This window comes from Gymnogyps californianus, chromosome 1 (assembly GCF_018139145.2).
Source record: "Gymnogyps californianus isolate 813 chromosome 1, ASM1813914v2, whole genome shotgun sequence".
Lineage (NCBI taxonomy): Eukaryota > Metazoa > Chordata > Aves > Accipitriformes > Cathartidae > Gymnogyps > Gymnogyps californianus.
Window position 1 is genome coordinate 162,456,160 of NC_059471.1, and position 19,535 is coordinate 162,475,694.

Here is a 19,535-nt window from a genome sequence, read left to right on the forward strand (position 1 = left end):
CATCAGATGTTTGGTGAGTTTCTCTTCATTGCAAAAAAGTAATGGGAGAAGGGTGTGTCTGGAAGAGGAATGGAGAAATAGATTCATTTCATCTAGTCTTCTTGGTAAAATAATGCCACCTTCCTCTCCCCTTACAAAATGGAGGGAGGAGGTTGCAGAGCAGAAAATCAGCGATGTCCAAAATGGCTGGATTAGAAAAGGCAGCTTTTCTACTTTGCACATAAATAGGTAACAGGAAGGTACAGCTAAAGTCCTCTTGCCTGAAACACTGTCCCCCAGAAGCAGACATTGTAATAATAAAAATAGTGGCTGTGCGTATATTGATGCTATTTGCAAGTTACCTATAAGTGTTTTGGTGTTTTGTTGTTTTTTTTTTTTCTTATACTTGAAATGGCTTCCTGTACTAAACTCTTAACCGTAGCTCTGGTTTCTCCCCTCCTTCTCTAGTGTGCAGTAAAGAAAGATACAGGACAAATGGGGAGAACGTAGAGGAGATGACACAATGTCTCGCATATCCAGGTTTCATCTTAATTTCCATCCCATACACTTGCAGATGTTTGAACTTCCTAAGGGTTTTCCATGGACACAGAAACTCAGCACTTTAGAAGGTGCTTTTGTATGGCTGGCTGCCCCCCTTCTCCTCCTTTTCTATATTTTTATTTTACTTTTAGTATAGTGGTACTTAAAATCACTGGTTCACTTAAAAAGAAAAAAAAAACCAACAATAAAATGTTTAAACTCTACTAATGTACAAATAAGCTGAAATGTTGCATTTTATGTGTATTTTTGCCATAGCAGGTACTGTATTTCTCATGCTGGATTTAGGAAAAAAAAAAAAAAGAAAAAAGAAAAAAAAAGAAAAAACACAAGGGTGATGTTTTATTGGAGTGTGACAAGTTAAGAGTAATAAGGAATTAAGTCGTCGTCATTTCATTGAAACTGAGAGATGGTGTAATACTTATATAAGTTTTCTGAAGGTTTTTTTGGGCTTTTAAACAGCTTTTTTGTTTTTATTTTATTTTTTGAAAGATATGATTGTATTATGTGCAACTCAGTTGCTTACATTATAACTACAAAATATTTTTGGGTTCCTGGAAAAAAAAAGAAAAAGACTAATAAATGTGTTTGGCTGCTAAGCATTTAATGCTCGTGGTTTCTGCACGTTTATTCCGCCACGCGTGTATCCTGCCGCTGCCCCGTCGCCGCCATCTTCTGTCCCGTCGGCCCGCGCGGCCTCCTCCCGCCGGGGGGCGCCACCTCCCCTGCGCTGGCCCGCGGCGCCGTATTCCGCGCCGGGGGCGGGGGCTCCTCGCGACAGCGGGGCGGGGCCGCCGGCCGCCCTTATCCCCCGCTGCCGGCGGGCGCCCTGCCCCGGGCGGCCGTGATCGCTCCGTCGCCCCGCGCCGCCGCCGCCATGGCGACCCCCGGCGCCGAGGAGGACGCGCTGGCCCGCTACCGCTCTCCGCTGGTGTCGCGATACGCCAGCGCCGAGATGGGCTTCAACTTCAGCGAGAGAAAGAAGTTCGGTACCTGGCGCCGCCTCTGGCTCTACCTCGCCCAGGCTGAGAAGGTAACGGCGGGACGGGGCCACCTCCGTGCCCTGGCGAGGGATGAAGGCTGGGCCCGGGGCGGAGGGGAGGAACGGGACGGACTGTCGTGGCGGAGCGTCTTCGCGCCCCGGTCCCGCTTCCCTTTAGTGACGCTTTAGGGCTCTGGCGGGGGGCGGGGGGCGGTTACCGGCGGGTGCGAGGGGTCGCTATTGGAGCAGCTCGCCGCCCGTTTGCTTCGCGCGCGTCGCTCGTTGGGTGTTTGCGGCGCGGTTGTCCCCGGCGCGGGAACCAGCGGTAGCCGCCCGTCGTGCCTTCCCGGAGCTGCCCTTGGGAAACGAGACCGAGCAGTGGCCTCGGTCTGCCCGGGGTGAGCGGGAGAAAACTGACCAGAGCAACCTTCAGGCGCCCCTTCCCGTGTTTCAGGGGGAAAAAAGGGGGCGGGGGAGTATGGAAGCCCAGTTTTACACAACCCTCTCTATGCAATCCTCCACGTACCTGTTATCCCTCAGCAAATCGCCTCTTCTCGGCTCATACCCTCCCCCTTGCACTTTTGCCGCCTTTGTGAAATTAGTTTTGTAAACGCTTTGCTAAGCAGTTTTTGTGGGTGGTAGGAGGGGGGGCTTGCCTGCTGAGCAAACACCAGTGTCCTTCTCAAGCGCTTGGCTGTTTACCTTTCAGGAGGTGTGACTGATGAGACGTGCTCTCTTGTTCAATCCGATTGCTGTCAGTCTGTGCCAACTGGACCACCCCACGCATCTGCAGCCAGTTGTTTTTAGATAGACCTTATTTCTGAGATAAGTTTGCTTTTGGCCAAAGTGAGCAGAACAGTGACCTCAGAAATGCTTATAACGTTTCTGACAGGCTGAGTGCCACAAAAAAAACCTGATAGCACAAAAGGTTGGTATCAATTCAGCTATTAGGAAGCAGCGACTGAGAGTATGTCCGTATGATTGCAAGCTGTTGTTAGTAGAGTCTACAGAGTTAACATTTTTAAAATGTAGTTTAAGGTAAAACCTTCTTACTTTGACTTTGGTTCCAGTTAGGGGTATGTGTACAGCCCGTTATTACTTCTCAGTTGAGACACAGTCAGTTTTTAAGATGCACTAACTTGATTCTTTGTGACTGAGAGGGAGACTCATATCAGGTTTTTGACGGTGAAAAAGCTGTAATATGTTCCTGAAAAACATAGGAAAAACCACACAAAACCACTCTGCCTTCTGACAGGATAGCTTTAGCTTTCAGGCTCAATAATTGCCCATTTGTTTTGTACAGAGTCCTTCAGTTTCCATTTTCAAGGTACTGGGGTTGTTAGGAAGCAATCCAAGCACTAGGTCTGGCTGTTATTACTAGAGTAAGGGCAGAGAAGCACCATGCTGGAGAATGAACAAGCAGTGCACAGTGTCATTAATGTATTCTTTCTCCATTCAAGTATCATACCACTACAGCGGCCTCATGGATAGTACGCTGCACCAAACGTGATGTTTTAGAAGCTGAAGATGTAATTATACAGCTGTGTTAAATAGGAGTCGCCTTCTGAAATACCACATGCTGGATATTGTCACAGTTGAGATGCTGGAGTGAGCAGACTGCAGATCCCATCTAGCATAGAAAGTGTCAACACCAAGAATGCATGCTTAAGGAGCTTTGCATGTTCAAAGTATGATAATTTAAACACTGTCATATCAATTTGAGCAGATAATCATTGCTTTTTCTTCTGTTCAAGAGCAAAACACTTCACACGGCTAGCCCAATAGGAGAAAGCAAGCTCCTAAAAGAGCCAGTGTGAGACTTATAGGTTTCCACTCCCAAACCCTGAACTTGGGGTTCCCCTGTCTCTTGACCCTTGCTTTCCCTCCCGTTGCCACCGCAGAGTTTTGTTCCCAGAAAATAGAGACAGATCTTGCAATTTCTTGAGCACCCTTTTCGTAGTGGGAAGAGGGAGACTACTATTTTTATCTGTCTCCTCATTCCAGTGGAGTTTGTCTTCTGATGTCAGCTCTGGACTGAAAGATGGAAGAGTCAGCTACTTTCAGCACCTGTTAGCTCTGTCAATGATCAGTTAGTTAAAGATATAAGCGGTTTCCTCAGGTTCCTTATTGAAGGTACATATTATTTCTCTTTGGGTACCTTTTATAAATTTATTTTATAAATTTATACATTTACTACAGTACTTATCCTCACTTTCAAGCCATTTATATGTTGCTTCTCCAGTCATTCTTATTGAAGATACATGATATTTATTTTTGGGTACATTAAAAAAAAGTAATGAATGAACTATGGGCAATACTTATTCCTGTTTTATAGTAAATCAGAATATTAAGAAGATCTAACCATAGGTTTTCTGAAAGCTGCAAGGAAGTAGTAAAAGAGGAGACATGCAGCTTAGTGATGAAGTTTTGGGTAAAGTACAGGGCCAGGTAAATGATTTCAATATTCACGCTACTTATGGGAGAAATTTTAGAGTAGTCCACTTGGAATATGTGAAATAACTGAAAAACTATTTCACTGGAAACTGGATTAGACAGAAAATCTTTACAGTTGGTATTTTGTTTCTTACAGCAGGCAATACCAGGAGTTTGAAAGAGGAGACTCAGCAAAGCCTGTGATTAGTAAGAGAGCTCCTTAAACTAGTCTTTTCCCAACTGACAGTAGTTAAAGTTTGGGTTAAGAGCTGAAGCGTGTGAGTTTCTACCCATCCCAAAACTCTAGGTTGGGTTTTTTTAGCATAAATTCATTTGTATTATGATACTTCTATTAACACCTCATTCTTGTTTTTGAATCTTGAGCTCTTGACCTAAACAATATGTTATTTGAAAGTCAAGTACAAATTTCATGGAGCTCTTCCTTCTCGTAGAAGTAGCTTTGACATCCTGCAGCATCAAACTGACTAACAAAATGTTTTGCATGTGAAATCTGAATGTTTTCTCTCTTAAAGCCTATAGTAGCCCTTGATTTTTTTTTTTGTCCAATTTAAGTTTCATATGTTCTTTATTAGATGAGCAGCGCAGTGTTCTCATTCTGTTTGCAGGACATGTTCCATGTCACCTGCCTGCTCTGCTCTGCTCTGCCCTTTAATAGGGATGAATGAACAGTCATAGTTGTTACAGTGGCGCATCAAAGTATTGGAACAGCCTCGGAGGAACAACGCCTTAAAAGCACAATCCAGAGAGCACATCACTGACCTGTAGTGCTTTGGAGAAAACCCTGTGTTCTCCCTCGGGTAGTTTTCCTACTTAGTTTTTTAGGTAGACAGGTTTGAAGGACATTCGATTGCTTTCTTCCTGCGGTACTGCCAGTATCAGCAAAAACTCATAGGGAAGAGGCCTCACATGATGTTTGTGGACGCATGAGAACAGTATTTGCCTTGGCACTACACTGCCTTGCATGTATTCCTATGGCAAGTAGTCCCTTTTCTTGGGGTTTATTTCTTTCTTCTCTGTATGGCTGTCAATGACTGCATACTGTGGTCAGCTTTTCCCAACAGATCATGGATGTGTGAACAAGGCATGAGATTTTAATCTTGGCACAAGAGTGTATTGCCTGCTGAGTTGCCTGTGTGCTTTCAGGCAGTTACGGTCTGTATCAGTACACCTCAAAGACAGCAGTCTGGGGCCAGGTGCTTTTCCTCATTTATCTGGACACTCGTGGTTGTGTATACACTTGCAGTATCATATTTTAAGTTGTGTGGGTACTAATTATCTGATAAGGACCTTGAAGACACATCTTCTTCACTTGCTGCCTTCTCTAGTTCCAGATTCCACATCTGCAAAAAATTTTTTCAGTCAGTTTGATTCTGAACAGAACCAGCTTTTGAAATACTTTGTATCCTTGAAGCTTCCTGGCTGGTGACTTCTAATTACTAATGCAGAAGACAATAGCATTTTAATTCAGAAAAGGCAGTAACGCCAAGTTCATTGTGAGACTTTTAAACTCTCAGTATCAGGAAAAGACATTTTTCTCAGCTTAGTTAGCTTGTGCAAGTATAGAGCTGTGCAAGAGTTATACCAGTGTCTAATTCTGTGGTTTCATATCTTACTCTCTTTTTAAGTCAGCTTGCTGAAAAGGTTTAGCAAGCATTTTTGAACATGAACTAGGAGTATTTATCTCCTGCTTCCAGATCAAGTAACTCATTTCCCAAGCTTCCAGATTCAGACTGGGATGTAGTACTTTAGGACTTTTGGAAAGGTGCAAACATATGTACTTTTCCATATGTTCTAAGCCTGCTGTTTACAGTTTTGTAGGTCTAGTTGTGGTCCAAAGAGTTCTTCCTGACACAAGCTATCCTGTCACATGGTAGCTGGATTGTACCCACCCAAAGGGTAAATTTCATTAAAAGAAGTTAAAACTATACTATTTTTATATCACTTTTCCCCACGTGTCTAATTTTTGTAGTTGTCACAGGGGTATTACATGATTGAGGAAAGTATGAAGCCCAAGAGGAACATCTAAGCATGAAGACTGTCCTATCCTATTGGAAAAGGTTGGACAACCCTAGAATGAAAGCATTTGCTGTTACAGCTCTTGATTATGCCAAATTGCTATGCTTCCATGCGACGTCATATGGTAGTAAATTATCTAAACAACTTCTGTCTCAATTCGGGTTATCTCATAAAGACAAAAAGAAATAGAAAGTTCTCTTCCCCTTGCAGTCACTTGGGCTTCCTATCACAGATGAGCAGATACAGGAGATGGAAGCAAATCTGGACAACATTGACTTCAAGATGGCAGCGGAGGAAGAGAAGAAGCTGCGTCACGATGTGATGGCCCATGTTCACACCTTTGCCCACTGCTGTCCAAAAGCTGCAGCCATCATTCACCTTGGAGCAACTTCCTGTTATGTAGGGGATAATACGGTAATATAATATTTTCAGTTTCCTGCCTGCAGAGCTGGGTGAAACAAAGCTACAGTTGCTTACTTGATAGCTCTTTATAAAATAATATTAAATAGATTTTTCAGACATTTTTATTAGTTTTACTGTTGAAGTTAATTCCCCTTTATCCTAGCTACCCTAGGAAGGCAAGCTCCTCTTGCCTTCTTTCTTTTGATATGAAGCAAGATCTGTCTGGAAACTACCTGTTCCCTAAGCTCTGCTCACATGTTAAATATTCAAGGACATAAGAGATCGTGAGTTGCAAACACATGCAGAAACGTGTGAACTGTCAGTTATGCCAATTGGACAAGAGTTCATAGACTTACAAAATAAGGCCACTTTTGATATACACAGCCCATGAGCTTTCAACTGCTGCTTGGAACCCCTGTATTAATTCAGGATAAATAAAGCTTTTCAGTGGCCAAGAGAATGGATAAGTGTGTTCAGTGAAAAAGGACGCACCACTGTTCTACAGAACTGTAAAATGTTTGTGAAAAACCTGTCTAAAACTGAGTGCAAACTAAAGCCTAATTTCTCAGTATATATTGCTGTTCCCCTGTGTCCAAGTCATTGCAACATCACAACTGCTTTTGTCGTACAAGAAGCTGCTGCATGATTATTTTTACCCTACTCCTTTGCAAGCCTGTTTGGCTTTTAGGTCATACCACCTTCCTTGTGACACTTGCACCTAGCTGTACCTCAGTCTCAAAAGAAGGAGTAAAGACGACTGCTGCCTGATCAGTCCACTTACTTTCCTGCTGTCTTTAGCCTACAGTGCCTGCATTTTCCACTTGGGATGAATGATTTAGTCTGTCATTCCATGGGTGTCCCGAGTATCTCAAAATAATCATTCATACCCAGTCAGTGGAAATGGGTCTTCTACTGCCCAATATGACGTTCTGTGGATAGTATAAAAGGAGCAATGATGGATCCAGCATTTTTGTCATAAGCAAGTTCACTGCAAGTTCTGGTACAAGAAGGAAAGCAGAGCTTTCATTTTAAGAAGAGACTTCTGAGCAGACAAAGCATATTTTAATTATCTGTGTCCTCTCTGAGAGAAGCCGTTATGTCTGGTCCTTCAGACATGGCCCAAACTTCCTTTCTTTGCTTCTTTCAGGATCTGATTGTCCTCCGTGATGGGTTTAACCTGCTGCTACCCAAGGTGAGAAGGCAGTTGTGCACAGTGTCTCAGAAGTGGGCAGCGGTGATGTCCTGTGAATAGCCTGTGTTTAACTTGGATTTTCCTAAGCCTAGGAAAAGCTAGGAGGAGCTGCCTGTTTGGGTTATTCTCAAGAAAGTGAACAGTTATCTTCCTTTCCTTTCTCAAGTCTTTCCCCAGAGCTTCTTTGCTCTCCATTGGAATTACAAGCAACTCCTTGTTTAGCTGTGCCACAGGTACTAGTTTCAGAAAACAACTGTATTGCTTTCAGGGTCAGCTTAGGCATCCCCTTAACTATATTCCTAGGAGTGCGTCAGCATTCAAGAAGCTATATAATACGATTTTCTGAGGTCAAATGGAGTGGGAGTGTAGTGCAGTGTTGTCTATCTGACCTGAATGTCTTGGCACCCAATTTGCCCTGGACTGTACATGTGTCAATTATACCCAAAGCAGCTTTATTTCTGACCAATTCCAGGAATAAAGGAAATACCCAGGGATAAACCAACTGCAGGATTGGGTTGGGCACAAGGACTAGACTAGTTTGAGCTGAAGTCCAGCCACTTGTATCATCTCTTGCTTGAGTTTTGTAGCAAGCAGAAATTCTGTGCATGCCCTGAAAAAATGAAACACATCATACTCTACAATTAGAGGCGGGTATTCAAGGACTGCATAGTTGTTTCCCTCCCCTTTTTCTCACAATGTTGTTGTGCTTAAGCATGCTAGCTTCTGCTGTGGGTTTGGGGTTTTTTTTCCTCTCATTCTGCCTCTCTTCTATCCTTCCTGCATCCACCAGCTCGCAAGGGTGATTAGCCGGCTGGCCGACTTTGCTGAGAAGTATGCTGACCTGCCTACTTTGGGCTTCACTCACTACCAGTAAGTAGCCATCAGCCTTTGCTTTCATTTTGTTGACTGTGCTTTGGTTAAACTGACCTGCTACTGCTTTCTTTCATCCTTCTTTTTCCCATCTCTGACCAGCGGCAGTTGGTACTGCTGGACATCATTAAGACATTGTTGGTGCTTCAGAAAAGAAGTATGTGCCTAACTTCAGACTTGTCTCGGGAAATTGAACTGTTGCTTTGACTAGCTGTCAGAAGTTGTTTTAACACAGCTTGGTAAGGAACGACTTCCTGGCAAACATAGATGTGTATATTCTGGGCTGTTTCAAAAAGCATGACTGGGAATTGCAGTAAGTTTGTCTTCCAGTCACATTTTCTTTATGTTTATTTTTCTGTCAGTTAAGTTAGTTTCAACTGCAGCTTAGGTTCATTACTGGCTACTTGTTACTACAGCCACTCTGTCACTATAGCTGAAGCTTTCTTCTAAAGTGATGATTCAGGATCCATCTGTTTTCATACATCCCTGGGAAGAATCAGGAAGAATTTCTTCTGTTTAACAGGATGATACTGATTTTTATCTCTTAGGAAACTTATACTTCTTGTGCAGTACTTCTGACATTGACTGCTTTTAGAATAGAATAGAATAGAATAGAACAACAGAACAGAATAGAATATTTTTAGGCAGACTACTGATTCAAAGGACAACGAGATCTGGATAGGTCTGTTGTTGGGCTACGTTAATCTGCTGTTTCATGAAGACAGTTTGCTTTCAGAGGCTTTAAACTGTACACCTTGAGGTAAGCCTGGATCTTCTACCCTGGTGATATGGAACACCAGAGGCAGGGAAATTAAGCACAGGTCGTGTCAGACTCAGTGTCTGGCACTTTAAAGTTTCTCTCAAAGGAGAGTGAGAGCATCAGGTCAGTTCTCTGATTAATTGTCTTGCTGTATATGCCACATCAGTTCAATCAGCTCTAGTCCTAGGTCCCTCTTCATCTACAGCTTTTTGGAGGAGTATTCTCTGGGCTCAGTTTTATCTTCGCTTTTGGAAAGAGTACAAAGGAGTATTCAAGAAGTGTATGCAAGGCGAAGTCGTAAAAACTAAGGTGAAGAAGGCATTGATACCTCGGCCTTTTCTGTGTCCTTTGTCAGCAGGGCCTCTGCCCCAATTACGAACGGGTCCATGTTTTCCCTAGCCTTCCCTTTTCCTGCTTACGTACTTGCAGAGGCCATTCTTGTTGCCTTTCTCATCCCACACCAAATTCATCCAGGTGGGCTTTGGCTTTCCTAGCCGCATCCCTGCAGTAATGGACAGTTTCTTTGTATTCCTCCTGGATCGCCTGTCCCTGGTTCCACATCTTGTATGCTTCCTTTTTATGTCTGAGCTTAATCAGGAGCACGATGTTCATGTGCATATGCTTTTTTTAAATAGTATAGACGTTGTCTTTGGAGTTCGTGTGGATAATTTGAAATATTTCAACTTCTAGGTTCTGCATAATACCCCCATTTTCTCCTCAGAGCATTTGCAGGGGGGCAGTGTGGTTGAAGCTTGCAGATACTGATTTCAAGGTGGAGGTCTTACAAAAAATGTTAGCTAACAGCATTGTTAATTATTGCATGTTTGCCCAGAGGCTGAGGAATGTGTTTTTATAAATAAAAAGGAACAGTCCCTTAGAGGAATCATTTAAAATCACAACGTGTACGCAGACGTTTCTGCACTGAGAAATTCACACCAGTGCTATAAGTTAGCCAGGATGCCGCCTGTGCCCTGGGCGAGCAGAATTAGGGTGGGGGATAGATGCACCCCCCGTTTCTCCCAGCCCGGTGGCTTCTCTCCCCTGCGGGCAGAGCCCCGGGCGCGGCGCGGCCCGCCGGCCGGCAGGGGGCGCCCTCCGCCAGCGGAGGCGAAGCGCTGCGGCTGCAGGAGCGGGCCCAGGGAGCCCGAGGAGCGGGCCCGGGACGTCGCGCTCCTTGCACTGACCGGGGCTTTTCCGCTTGACAGAGTTCTGGAAAAACGCCGTGAAACCCGTTCTAGATATTCTGACTAGTGGGCCTCCGGTCACTTTTACTTAAGAAACTCTCAAAAGCTGTAGTAGCGAAACACCTTCAGATACCCATTCTCACTTATTTCTTAATCCCCTAACACATACAGAAACTACAATTACTGTTTTCTCTTGACGTAATTACATCTAATTCTTGAAAAGAATGATCATATCTTCAGTACCATTTACTGGTGATATATGTGTGCTGTTACATCTTCCTGCATAAGCCAGATCTTTTTAATTTCTGCTCAGAGGAGTCAGAGAGACCAGCCTGCAAGGAGGTCTTAACAGTAGACTTAGCAGCAAAGTGTGGTCCTTGTGGAGTTATTGCGCAAATTGTCAATGAGCCACATTCTGTTCTTGGTTGTTTTCAGACCTGCACAGCTCACCACTGTGGGGAAACGCTGCTGCTTGTGGATTCAGGACTTGTGCATGGACCTGCAGAACCTGGAGCGGGCTCGGGATGACCTGCGCTTTCGGGGTGTAAAAGGCACCACTGGCACTCAGGCCAGCTTCTTGCAGCTCTTTGAGGGAGACCATAGTAAAGTAAGTCAGACAACCCAGGGCGTAGACCTGCAGTCTTTGCAATTCTCCCCTCTGGAATGCTGTTCTGTTTGGAGGACCATGGAGATTCTGGCATCAAATTCACAAGGGCACTGCGATCCTTCTGGGGACCACTGACAAGGCCCTGTGTGAAAGTGAGCAGAATTTGGGGAGGGGGTGCTTCCCAGCAAGTAAAACATTTGTTGACAGTAACCTGAGAAAAGCAAAGGATCCTTTTTGCTGTTGCTGACCTGCATGAGTTGTTGCATTCTGAGCTCTGTTTGTTTTGTTTTTTTCTTCACCCTGAGGTTGAAGAGCTGGACAGATTAGTGACTGCAAAGGCAGGATTTAAGCGGTATGTAACAAGCATACTTAGTCACCTATATTTGGTGTTAACAAAGCATGACTCCTGCTGTCCGTGTTGGCCCAGATTCCCCTAGCTGCCAAACTGACATCTGTGCTGCTGTTGACTTATCTCCCCTTGCCATCATCCATTCCCAGTTGCAGCTTCCCACAGGAAACTTCACCTCCTAAACAGGTCACTTCTACTTGTTTCCCTGTCAAAGCATGGCTGTCCATTTTTCCTCCATTTTTCTCTCTCCCATCTGCATGCTGCCCCAAGAAATTGACAGCCTGAATCTAAAATTGTTTTCATCAGGGCAGAATGACAGCCCTCCACTTTAAGAGCCATGTCACTCCTTGCTCAAAGTCTTGCAGTACCGTTGTATCTGTCTGGAGCACTCAACTTCTGTGCTTATTTTTAGGGCTTATATGGTCACAGGGCAGACCTATAGTCGCAAGGTGGATATTGAAGTCCTGTCTGTGCTGGCCAGTCTTGGGGCATCTATACACAAGGTGAGCACCCTATTTGTATACATTGGGAAGAGGGGGAAACATTTTAGCTCTTGAAGAGAAGGTGCTCATGGTGCAGAACGCTGTTCTCAAGAAATCTTCATTGGTGTTCCTTGTTCATGATCCTCTTTGGGATCATGTAAATTCACTGCTGGGTACATGCCTAGTAATCAAACCTCAAAGATCTTAAGACCAGTGGCAAATAAAGCAAGTTTACTGAGCAGATTCTGAGATGGGTTAACAATTCTCACACCAGATATTAGTCTAATCTACGCTAAATTGATACAATTAGAGTAAATGTCTTTCCTAGTGGTGTACAAGTTTTTAAATTTCACCGTTTGCTCCTAGTTAATTGCTTCTCTGATAATGGTGTTATTCTCTCTGTCCTTGTGGATTCTTTTCATTGATTTATTTCTGTTCCCTCCCTCCTCCTCCTCTTGGGCTAAAGTGATCTGTGGTATTTTCTTCTGGTTTAGTTTTGTAGGCTGGTTGGTTCAGTGAGCACGCATTATCTGTGTTTGCAAATCACTGTGTAATTTTGTTATGCATTTTCACTGTTCCCTACTGGTATCTCTTCCATTCCCTGCGAACATTTGCCTTTCCTGGAGTCCTGTTCTATTCTAATACAGTGGATGCCTTTTTTTCCTTATGCTTTCTTGACTGGGGTTCTTAGGCCAGGAAGTATGATTGCAGTGTCAATTTTTTTGTCAAATTTTTCACTGTGTCCGCAATTTACTTCTCAGACACAAATGCAAACACTTCTCCAAGAACATTAACAGGAGTATATATTGGTGTGTGTTAGTTTGGTTCTGTTTGTTAATTTCTTGGGCTTTTTTCTAGATTTGTACTGACATTCGTCTTTTGGCCAACTTGAAGGAGATAGAGGAGCCTTTTGAGAAAGACCAGATTGGTAAGGGATGGGAGACATTTCTTGGACCAGTGTATGTATCTTTTCGTTTATGTTGGTGCAGCCTTTTAAGCAAACGTGGAAATGTCACTGACAGAAGTTGCTTTAAATTAAGTGAGGTTTGACATTGTTAGTATTTTGGGTCCTTTTTAAAAGAAAAAAAATGCACTTTACCCAAAGGTTTCTGGATATTAAGTAATTAAAATCAGATTTGTATTTCTGCACTTCCTGGGTTTGGGGGGAGAGCAGAAGCAGTCATGTATTGCCCACAGAGGAAGACTTGGGTCTGAGTAGTACTTAGTGTTTTCCATTCCTCATGAAGCTAACTGGAGCTGTAGGTTTTCAGCTTGACTCAGCATTTTAGTCTTTATAAACAGACAAATTTGTAACAATGAAACTAGGCTGGACCGTTGCCAGAAGAATGCCAATTATGTGACTGACATTGGTAGATGGGGAGAAGGAACTGTACAGTTTTGGCTCTTGGCTGGAAGAAAGTTCAGGCAGGCACCCTAAATAGTTGCATAGGATTGAATCGGCAAATGAAGCCTTAGTCGTATTTGTTACTTGAGTCATTCTACATTCTGTGGTTGGTTTTGATATTCATTCACCAGAGCAACAGGCAGCAGTATAAGTATCTGACTTTGAAGGACAATGTTACTGAGCAGATGGGATCTTGAACACTGCTAAAGTTGCCATGGGTAGTCTTGAGAGATGGTGCTAAATACTGCATTAAAAATTAAGTCCATTTGTTCTTTTTATGTGGTAGTACTACTTCTTTTTTGCAGAATTGCAAAATGTCTTCTCACTTTTTTCTCCCCGCATTTAGATGTTTCCCATCTGAAGGGGAAGTGTGGTGGTGTCCTTTTCTTTATTCTGTTTTGTCCTTAGAAAATCATCATGTTTTGAGGCTTTAGTCAAAAACATGATTCCTGACACATTTTTCTTATCTGGGGGAGGACCTTCATCTCTCCTTCCTGAATGCACTACTTCTATGTCCTGTTTCCATCACTCTTTCTCCTTTCACAGGTTCAAGTGCTATGCCTTACAAGAGGAATCCAATGCGTTCAGAACGCTGCTGCAGCCTGGCTCGACACCTGATGACTCTGGTGCTGGATCCCCTCCAAACAGCCTCTGTGCAGTGGTTTGAGCGAACGTTGGATGACAGTGCCAACAGGTTTGTTTAGGTCGTGCAATGCAGCAATTTCAGAAGGTCTTGTGCAGGAAGGTCTTTTGATGTATTTAGAAAATACTATTTTTAAACTAAAACCACAAGTTACCACCTTGATGAAAGGCAGTCTTGATAGAATCTAGAGACTACAAACTGGTTTGCTCTCTAAGATCAGATCAAAACTGTTAGGTTTTTTTAACGTCAAGATCTTCTGCAAAGTAAACCAGCAGAGAGAGGGAGGGATGCAGAAGCCATGGTAATAAATCGCTCTCGTGGTCTTCCTGTTTCAACAGCATGCTATAGCAGTTCTTACATTTCTCAAATTTTCCTCCCTGTCTGTTTTGAATGTGTTTTTTAATGCTGCTCCTCCTCTCACTTCTTAAACAATAATTCAACGTTTTATCTGTAATCCCTTAACCCTCCAAATAATCAAAAGCAGCTCATTTTCATCACTTTGTAAAGTGTTGTTCTTTACAAGTAGTAGTTCAGATCCTAAAGAAAGAGCACAAACTTTTTTTTTTTTAAGTAATGTTTCATGAAAACCTGTGCAGGTCTTTTGGATATTGCTTAGCAAACTCGTTTTCTGATTCTTCATTATGACTACTTTGAGATGAGCAAAAGTTATCTATAATTATTTTCAAGTAAATTATAGCAATTACATTCAATGCTCCCATCTTCCAGTTAGTACTAAATTTGCATAAAGCTCATATTTACCTTTGAAACGTTTTAGTTTCAAAGTAGGCTTCTGTTGCTGAATTTGATCTCCTAGAATCTTAGAAATCTTTAGATCTTTAGATTTGTAAGATATGGGGCTTGTGGAACAATGAACAGCAGTAGTTTTGGCTATAGAGTAGTGTTCAGATTGTTGATGAGAATGTTATTTTTAAAATGTCTCCACAAACATAATGTCTGCATAAAATTTCATGAAAGCATAGAAGATCTTTTCCCAAAAGGATGTTACTCCACAGCTTGTTAAGAGAAGAGCTGCATAGGCAGCAGGAAGCAATGTAAATTTAAGAAATTGGATACTGGTTGATATGGTGTGTTTATTTCCCAATAGCTACCAAGTGTTGAGAGATGTACTGGAATGTTTCAAATTTTATTTTCACCTCATCGAATAGAAAGGGTCATTTGTCCACTTCATAATCCAATTAAAAAATTCTGTGCCTTGGATTTTTCTTGTTAAAGCTATAGTGTTTTGAAAGGAGAGCAAGCCAGAGAAAATGCAATCAACCTACAAAACAGCAAAGTCTTTTTGAAGACAATGTGATGGAATTGGGGGCCTTAAATGTAGCACAAGGTTCAAGTACTAGTATATTTTAAAAGGTCACAGTTTAGAATGGGCCAGGCACTGCTGTCACAGATGGATGATGCTGTAATTGCTGCACTGTGACACAGAGCCTTTTGCTTGATACAGCTCAGTCCCCACTACTCCTCTCCTTTCCCTCCTTTCCTTTTTGTCGTTCTTTTTTGTCAGGAGCTTCCTTTGTGACCAGGAGCTGGTCTCTTGGAGGAAGACCCCACCAAATGCATGGATCACTTTGAAAGTTCCCCACTAAGCACAGCCAGGCACAGCATGACAGTGCAGCATGTCTTACTCCTGGAGAGTAGGATCAGTAGACAGGGCAACACAGAACACAGGGGAAGATAGTCTCATGTGTTTGCTAGCTCTGTAAATTGCTGCCCTCTTTCCTAGCTGTGTAATCATTGAATTATCTTGGAACTGTCTATGTGCACCTTTACCCTTTCTCTTCCTCTCTCTCCCTTTCTCTACTGACCAAAATAAAAACCCCCAAAACCTCCCATCTCCCCAGCTTGAGAGCTACCGCTATAAGATGTTCTTTAGCTTTCCTGGTTGTGACCTTTAAGCAACAAGAAGCACCTATAAGGAGAACAGTTCCAGCTTTAGGGCCACAGTGATGCTATTTGCAGAATTATTTACAGAAACTAAAGAGCTGGATCTGAGGTAGACTGGACCATGGCCTTTATTGCTAACTGGGGCCCTGGGTATGTGTGTTTCATAGGCGCGTGTGTCTGGCTGAGGCTTTCCTCACAGCTGACATCATTCTGAGTACACTGCAGAATATCTCCGAGGGACTTGTGGTATATCCAAAGGTAAAGCAGGAGATAATGTGTGCAGTGTTGCATCCTTGATAATGCTGCACCTATGCCAAAATGTATAAAAATCCTCCCACTCAAAGGATTACATTTTTACCTGTTAGTTCAAATGGTTTCTGAATTTTGCTCTCTGTTCTCACTATATTCTCACTGCAGGACAGACATGAAAGGGTACTTGTTGAAGCCAAAAGGTAGTAAATTAAAAATTTCTCAAAAAGGATATTTTCCCCTGAACTACACGATAGATCTGTAGAACTTACCGCCAAAAGATACTGTCAAGGCAGATCTTGTACAGTTCTGTAACTTACCTACAGGTTAAAAAAAAAATTCATTGTACATCTTTTCCACACTAATGTCCCTTACAAGATACAGATTCTAAGTATTATCAGCTTCAATACCTGGATTTCCATAGCTACGTTCAAAACGAGAAATTATCTTTGCATCATTGTCCAGTCCTGGAGATTCAAAGGGAGAGGAAAACTTCACTGGGAGTCCCAGTTGTCTACAGAATTACTATAAGCTGTTTCTTTTTTCTGTTTGTTTTGTTTTGTTTTGTTCAAGGTGATTGAGAGGAGGATCCGGCAGGAGCTGCCATTCATGGCCACAGAGAATATAATCATGGCGATGGTGAAAGCAGGGGGCAATCGTCAGGTACATATGCAGTCAAAAATACCTTTGTTCACTGCCTGGCATTTCATTCCTGAGAAACAGAAGTACCTGGGCTCTTGTCCTGACCATCTCACCTTTGTTTGTTCTCCACCTACTCCCACAGAGTTATTAATATTACACTGGTGCTGCAAAGCCAGACTCTGCTCTCTGAGGAGAGAGCAGTTGTGGAGATCCATATTTACTGTTAGGAACACTGTGTGTTTGAGCTGATCTGGCTGTCTGTGCTGGAGAAGAGGGAGACCTATTTTTATATTAGATACTAGTAGGCGTTTTCCTTTTGTAAATGGTTGAAGGAACTTGGAACACAGGCCAGGCTTCTTTAAATGGAACATGTTGGCAGTTGGCTACCTTATAAATTAAAAGAATGAACCAGTGCTGTTAACGAAAAAGCAAGTAAGACCATTCTGAACCATGTGTCACTCTTCCCTAATTCAGTATAGTGCTTTTTGTTATTAATTTTGTTTATGGTCCTCCATTCAGTTTTCTGTGTTCAAACAAATTGAAATTAGATGTTTTCCTTAGTAAATAAATCCAGACACAATTAGATTATATTTCCTTATCATTTAATTTCAGAATTCAGTTTAAAGCTGATACTCAAATTTACATCTTAATAAAACAGCTTATTTTCACTTACCTTTAGATAGTAATTTGTCCTTCTATGATTATTTTCACATCAGGGACAAAAGTTAAGCTTGCAAGATAGTAATAGCAAAAGGGTTTGCTAGAAGCTTTGAGTAGGATATGTGGTTCTAGTTCTCTGAAATACTTCTGGCAACTCACCCGTGGTGTCAGTCAGGAAAAATCCCTTTTCCTTTTTTCTTTTCCCCTGTGTGTCTCTAATGTTTGTCACTGGCTCAGTCAGTAAGCTTCCTAACTAAACTTATTAAGGGTCACATCATGTGGATAAGTTTCATTATCTTTTCAGCTGGTTCTCTTTCTAAAGTATCCCATACTTACCTAAACAGTCCTCTCTCTTGATTAGATTGAAGAGTGAATTTCATTTGTGTTTCTTATTGGCCTACCTTCATTCTGGTTCTGTTTAATTACAAATCTATAGAGTTTAGTACACTTATAAAATCTGTTCTTATTCACATTAGTGTGGTCTGGTTTCATGTGCTGGGAACTCTGGAACAGCACATTTTCTATGCTTTCCCACCTCATAGCATAGAAACTCGGTTCCTTTCCCCACCACTGAACAGCTCCCTCCCCTAAAAATCCAGAAGACGGATCTGTTCACCTGAGGCAGGTCAGTGCTGGAGCAAGATGGCCTTTGGATGGAGGAAACAAGGAACAGGAGATCATTTTCCTCCTAATTGAAGATAGATCAAGGATAGTACATGTGAGGAGAAGATTCTTACATGGCTGTAAATGCAACCACATGACTGTATTTTAGGGCCAGCATGGCAGCATCTGATTTTGCAGGCAGTCCCTGACTATAGTTGGGTTCCCTTGTTTTTACAGATTGATTCCACAGGAAATCAAGGGATTAGGAAGTGTTTAAGGAAAATTGTTATAAGGGTTTTGCCAGTCTTAGTGTCATGTGAGGGTTGTTTGGGAGAGAATGTCTTAAGGCCCTCAGGTTTGTAAGCTTTTTTTTCCCTTCAGTCGGTCCTTATGTAAGCCATGGTTTACATAGTCTCACTGCTCATTTAGTTAGACAGGTTCTTTTTCCCTTTTCTAAGCCTGTAGAGGTTTTACATTGTTGTGCTCCCAAGATGTTCCATACAGGGGATGACTAGTGGTGAACAAGGAATTCCTTTATTACAGTTCATAGAATATTTTGGGAACAGCTACTATAGTCTGTCTTTGGAAAAATCATGCAAGTAGGCAATAGAACAACTGAAAAAAATTCCTATAGTGACTCCTAAGAGTATTTGGGGAGTTTGAGGAAGTGTAAAGAATTCCAGTGTCCTAAGTTTGTGGTATAATTGAACAGGGAACATATGTGTCATTCAGACTGTTTTAGCCTCAAAGGGCAGATGTAGAATGATGAAGAAAATCTTGTTTTAATATAGTGGTATATGAGACACTGCAGTCCAAGCTGTGTCTCATTTGTATGCTGTCCAGTGCAGTACGCTTTGATGTTTCTCCCTCCCGCACAAGTTAGCTGGATGAACATGTGCTGTCAGTAGCAATGGAATGACTTTTTTCTTTTCCCCTCCTCTTCCCCCTGCTCCTACAGGATTGCCACGAGAAGATTCGTGTTCTCTCCCAGCAAGCAGCTGCTGTTGTGAAACAGGAAGGGGGTGATAATGATTTCATTACCCGTGTCCGAGCTGATCCTTACTTCAGCCCTATCCATAAACAACTTGAAAGCCTGTTGGATCCCTCCTCCTTCACTGGACGTGCTCCTCAGCAGGTAAAGTAGTGGAAAGAGGCTACAGGTGTTACAGGTTGTAATGCAATGTGTTGTTTAATCCTGCATCCTCTTGTGTGCCAGAGAGTGTACGTATTATGTACCTCTGCCCATAGTACTAAGGCAGACACATTCTCTCTTTTGTTTTCCTTGGCTTCCTTGTCTTTCCTTATGGGCTTCACATTTTTGACCCTGGACATATCAGACTGCTAGGTGTCTCTGCGAAACAGAGACCCCAGTGAGACAAGCAGGTCTGAATGGGGAGGAGAAGGGAACCCTTTCTTTTGGTAATTTTCTCTTTCCCGTCTTTTCTTGAACAGGTGGCAAAGTTCCTGAAGGAGGAGGTTCGACCAGCGCTGATTCCATACCAAAGCAAGATGGGTGGGAAAATTGAGCTGGCACTTTAGGTATATTCTGCAAAGGTGTGTGGGTACAGGAAGATAATAAAAGCCTTATTGAACCAG

At 42.6% G+C, this 19,535-nt stretch overlaps 1 protein-coding gene across 4 annotated transcripts; it reads left to right on the forward strand.

Annotated features, from left to right (window-relative positions):
• Window positions 1-1,406: 1,406 nt before the first annotated feature.
• ADSL (adenylosuccinate lyase) lies at window positions 1,407-19,535 on the forward strand. 4 transcript variants are annotated; one of them, XM_050894875.1, is made up of 13 exons: window positions 1,407-1,570; window positions 6,200-6,403; window positions 7,539-7,583; window positions 8,374-8,453; window positions 10,833-11,004; window positions 11,310-11,356; window positions 11,766-11,856; window positions 12,694-12,763; window positions 13,787-13,934; window positions 15,953-16,043; window positions 16,608-16,697; window positions 18,898-19,074; window positions 19,392-19,535. In XM_050894875.1, exons 1-13 carry the CDS (start codon window positions 1,415-1,417, stop codon window positions 19,476-19,478), a joined length of 1,458 nt encoding a protein of 485 aa, XP_050750832.1. In that variant the 5' UTR covers window positions 1,407-1,414; the 3' UTR covers window positions 19,479-19,535. The 4 variants fall into 4 exon arrangements, with proteins under 4 accessions (XP_050750832.1, XP_050750860.1, XP_050750840.1 ...); XM_050894894.1 differs by lacking the exon at window positions 1,407-1,570 and adding an exon at window positions 6,089-6,113; XM_050894903.1 differs by lacking the exon at window positions 18,898-19,074.

Excerpts from the sequence above, each read along its gene's own strand:
- ADSL (XM_050894875.1), top strand. The coding sequence starts at position 1,415 with ATGGCGACCCCCGGCGCCGAGGAGGACGCGCTGGCCCGCTACCGCTCT. Across the intron at positions 7,584-8,373 it reads TTAACCTGCTGCTACCCAAG|CTCGCAAGGGTGATTAGCCG; the intron begins GTGAGAAGGCAG and ends TGCATCCACCAG. Across the intron at positions 16,698-18,897 it reads AAGCAGGGGGCAATCGTCAG|GATTGCCACGAGAAGATTCG; the intron begins GTACATATGCAG and ends CTGCTCCTACAG.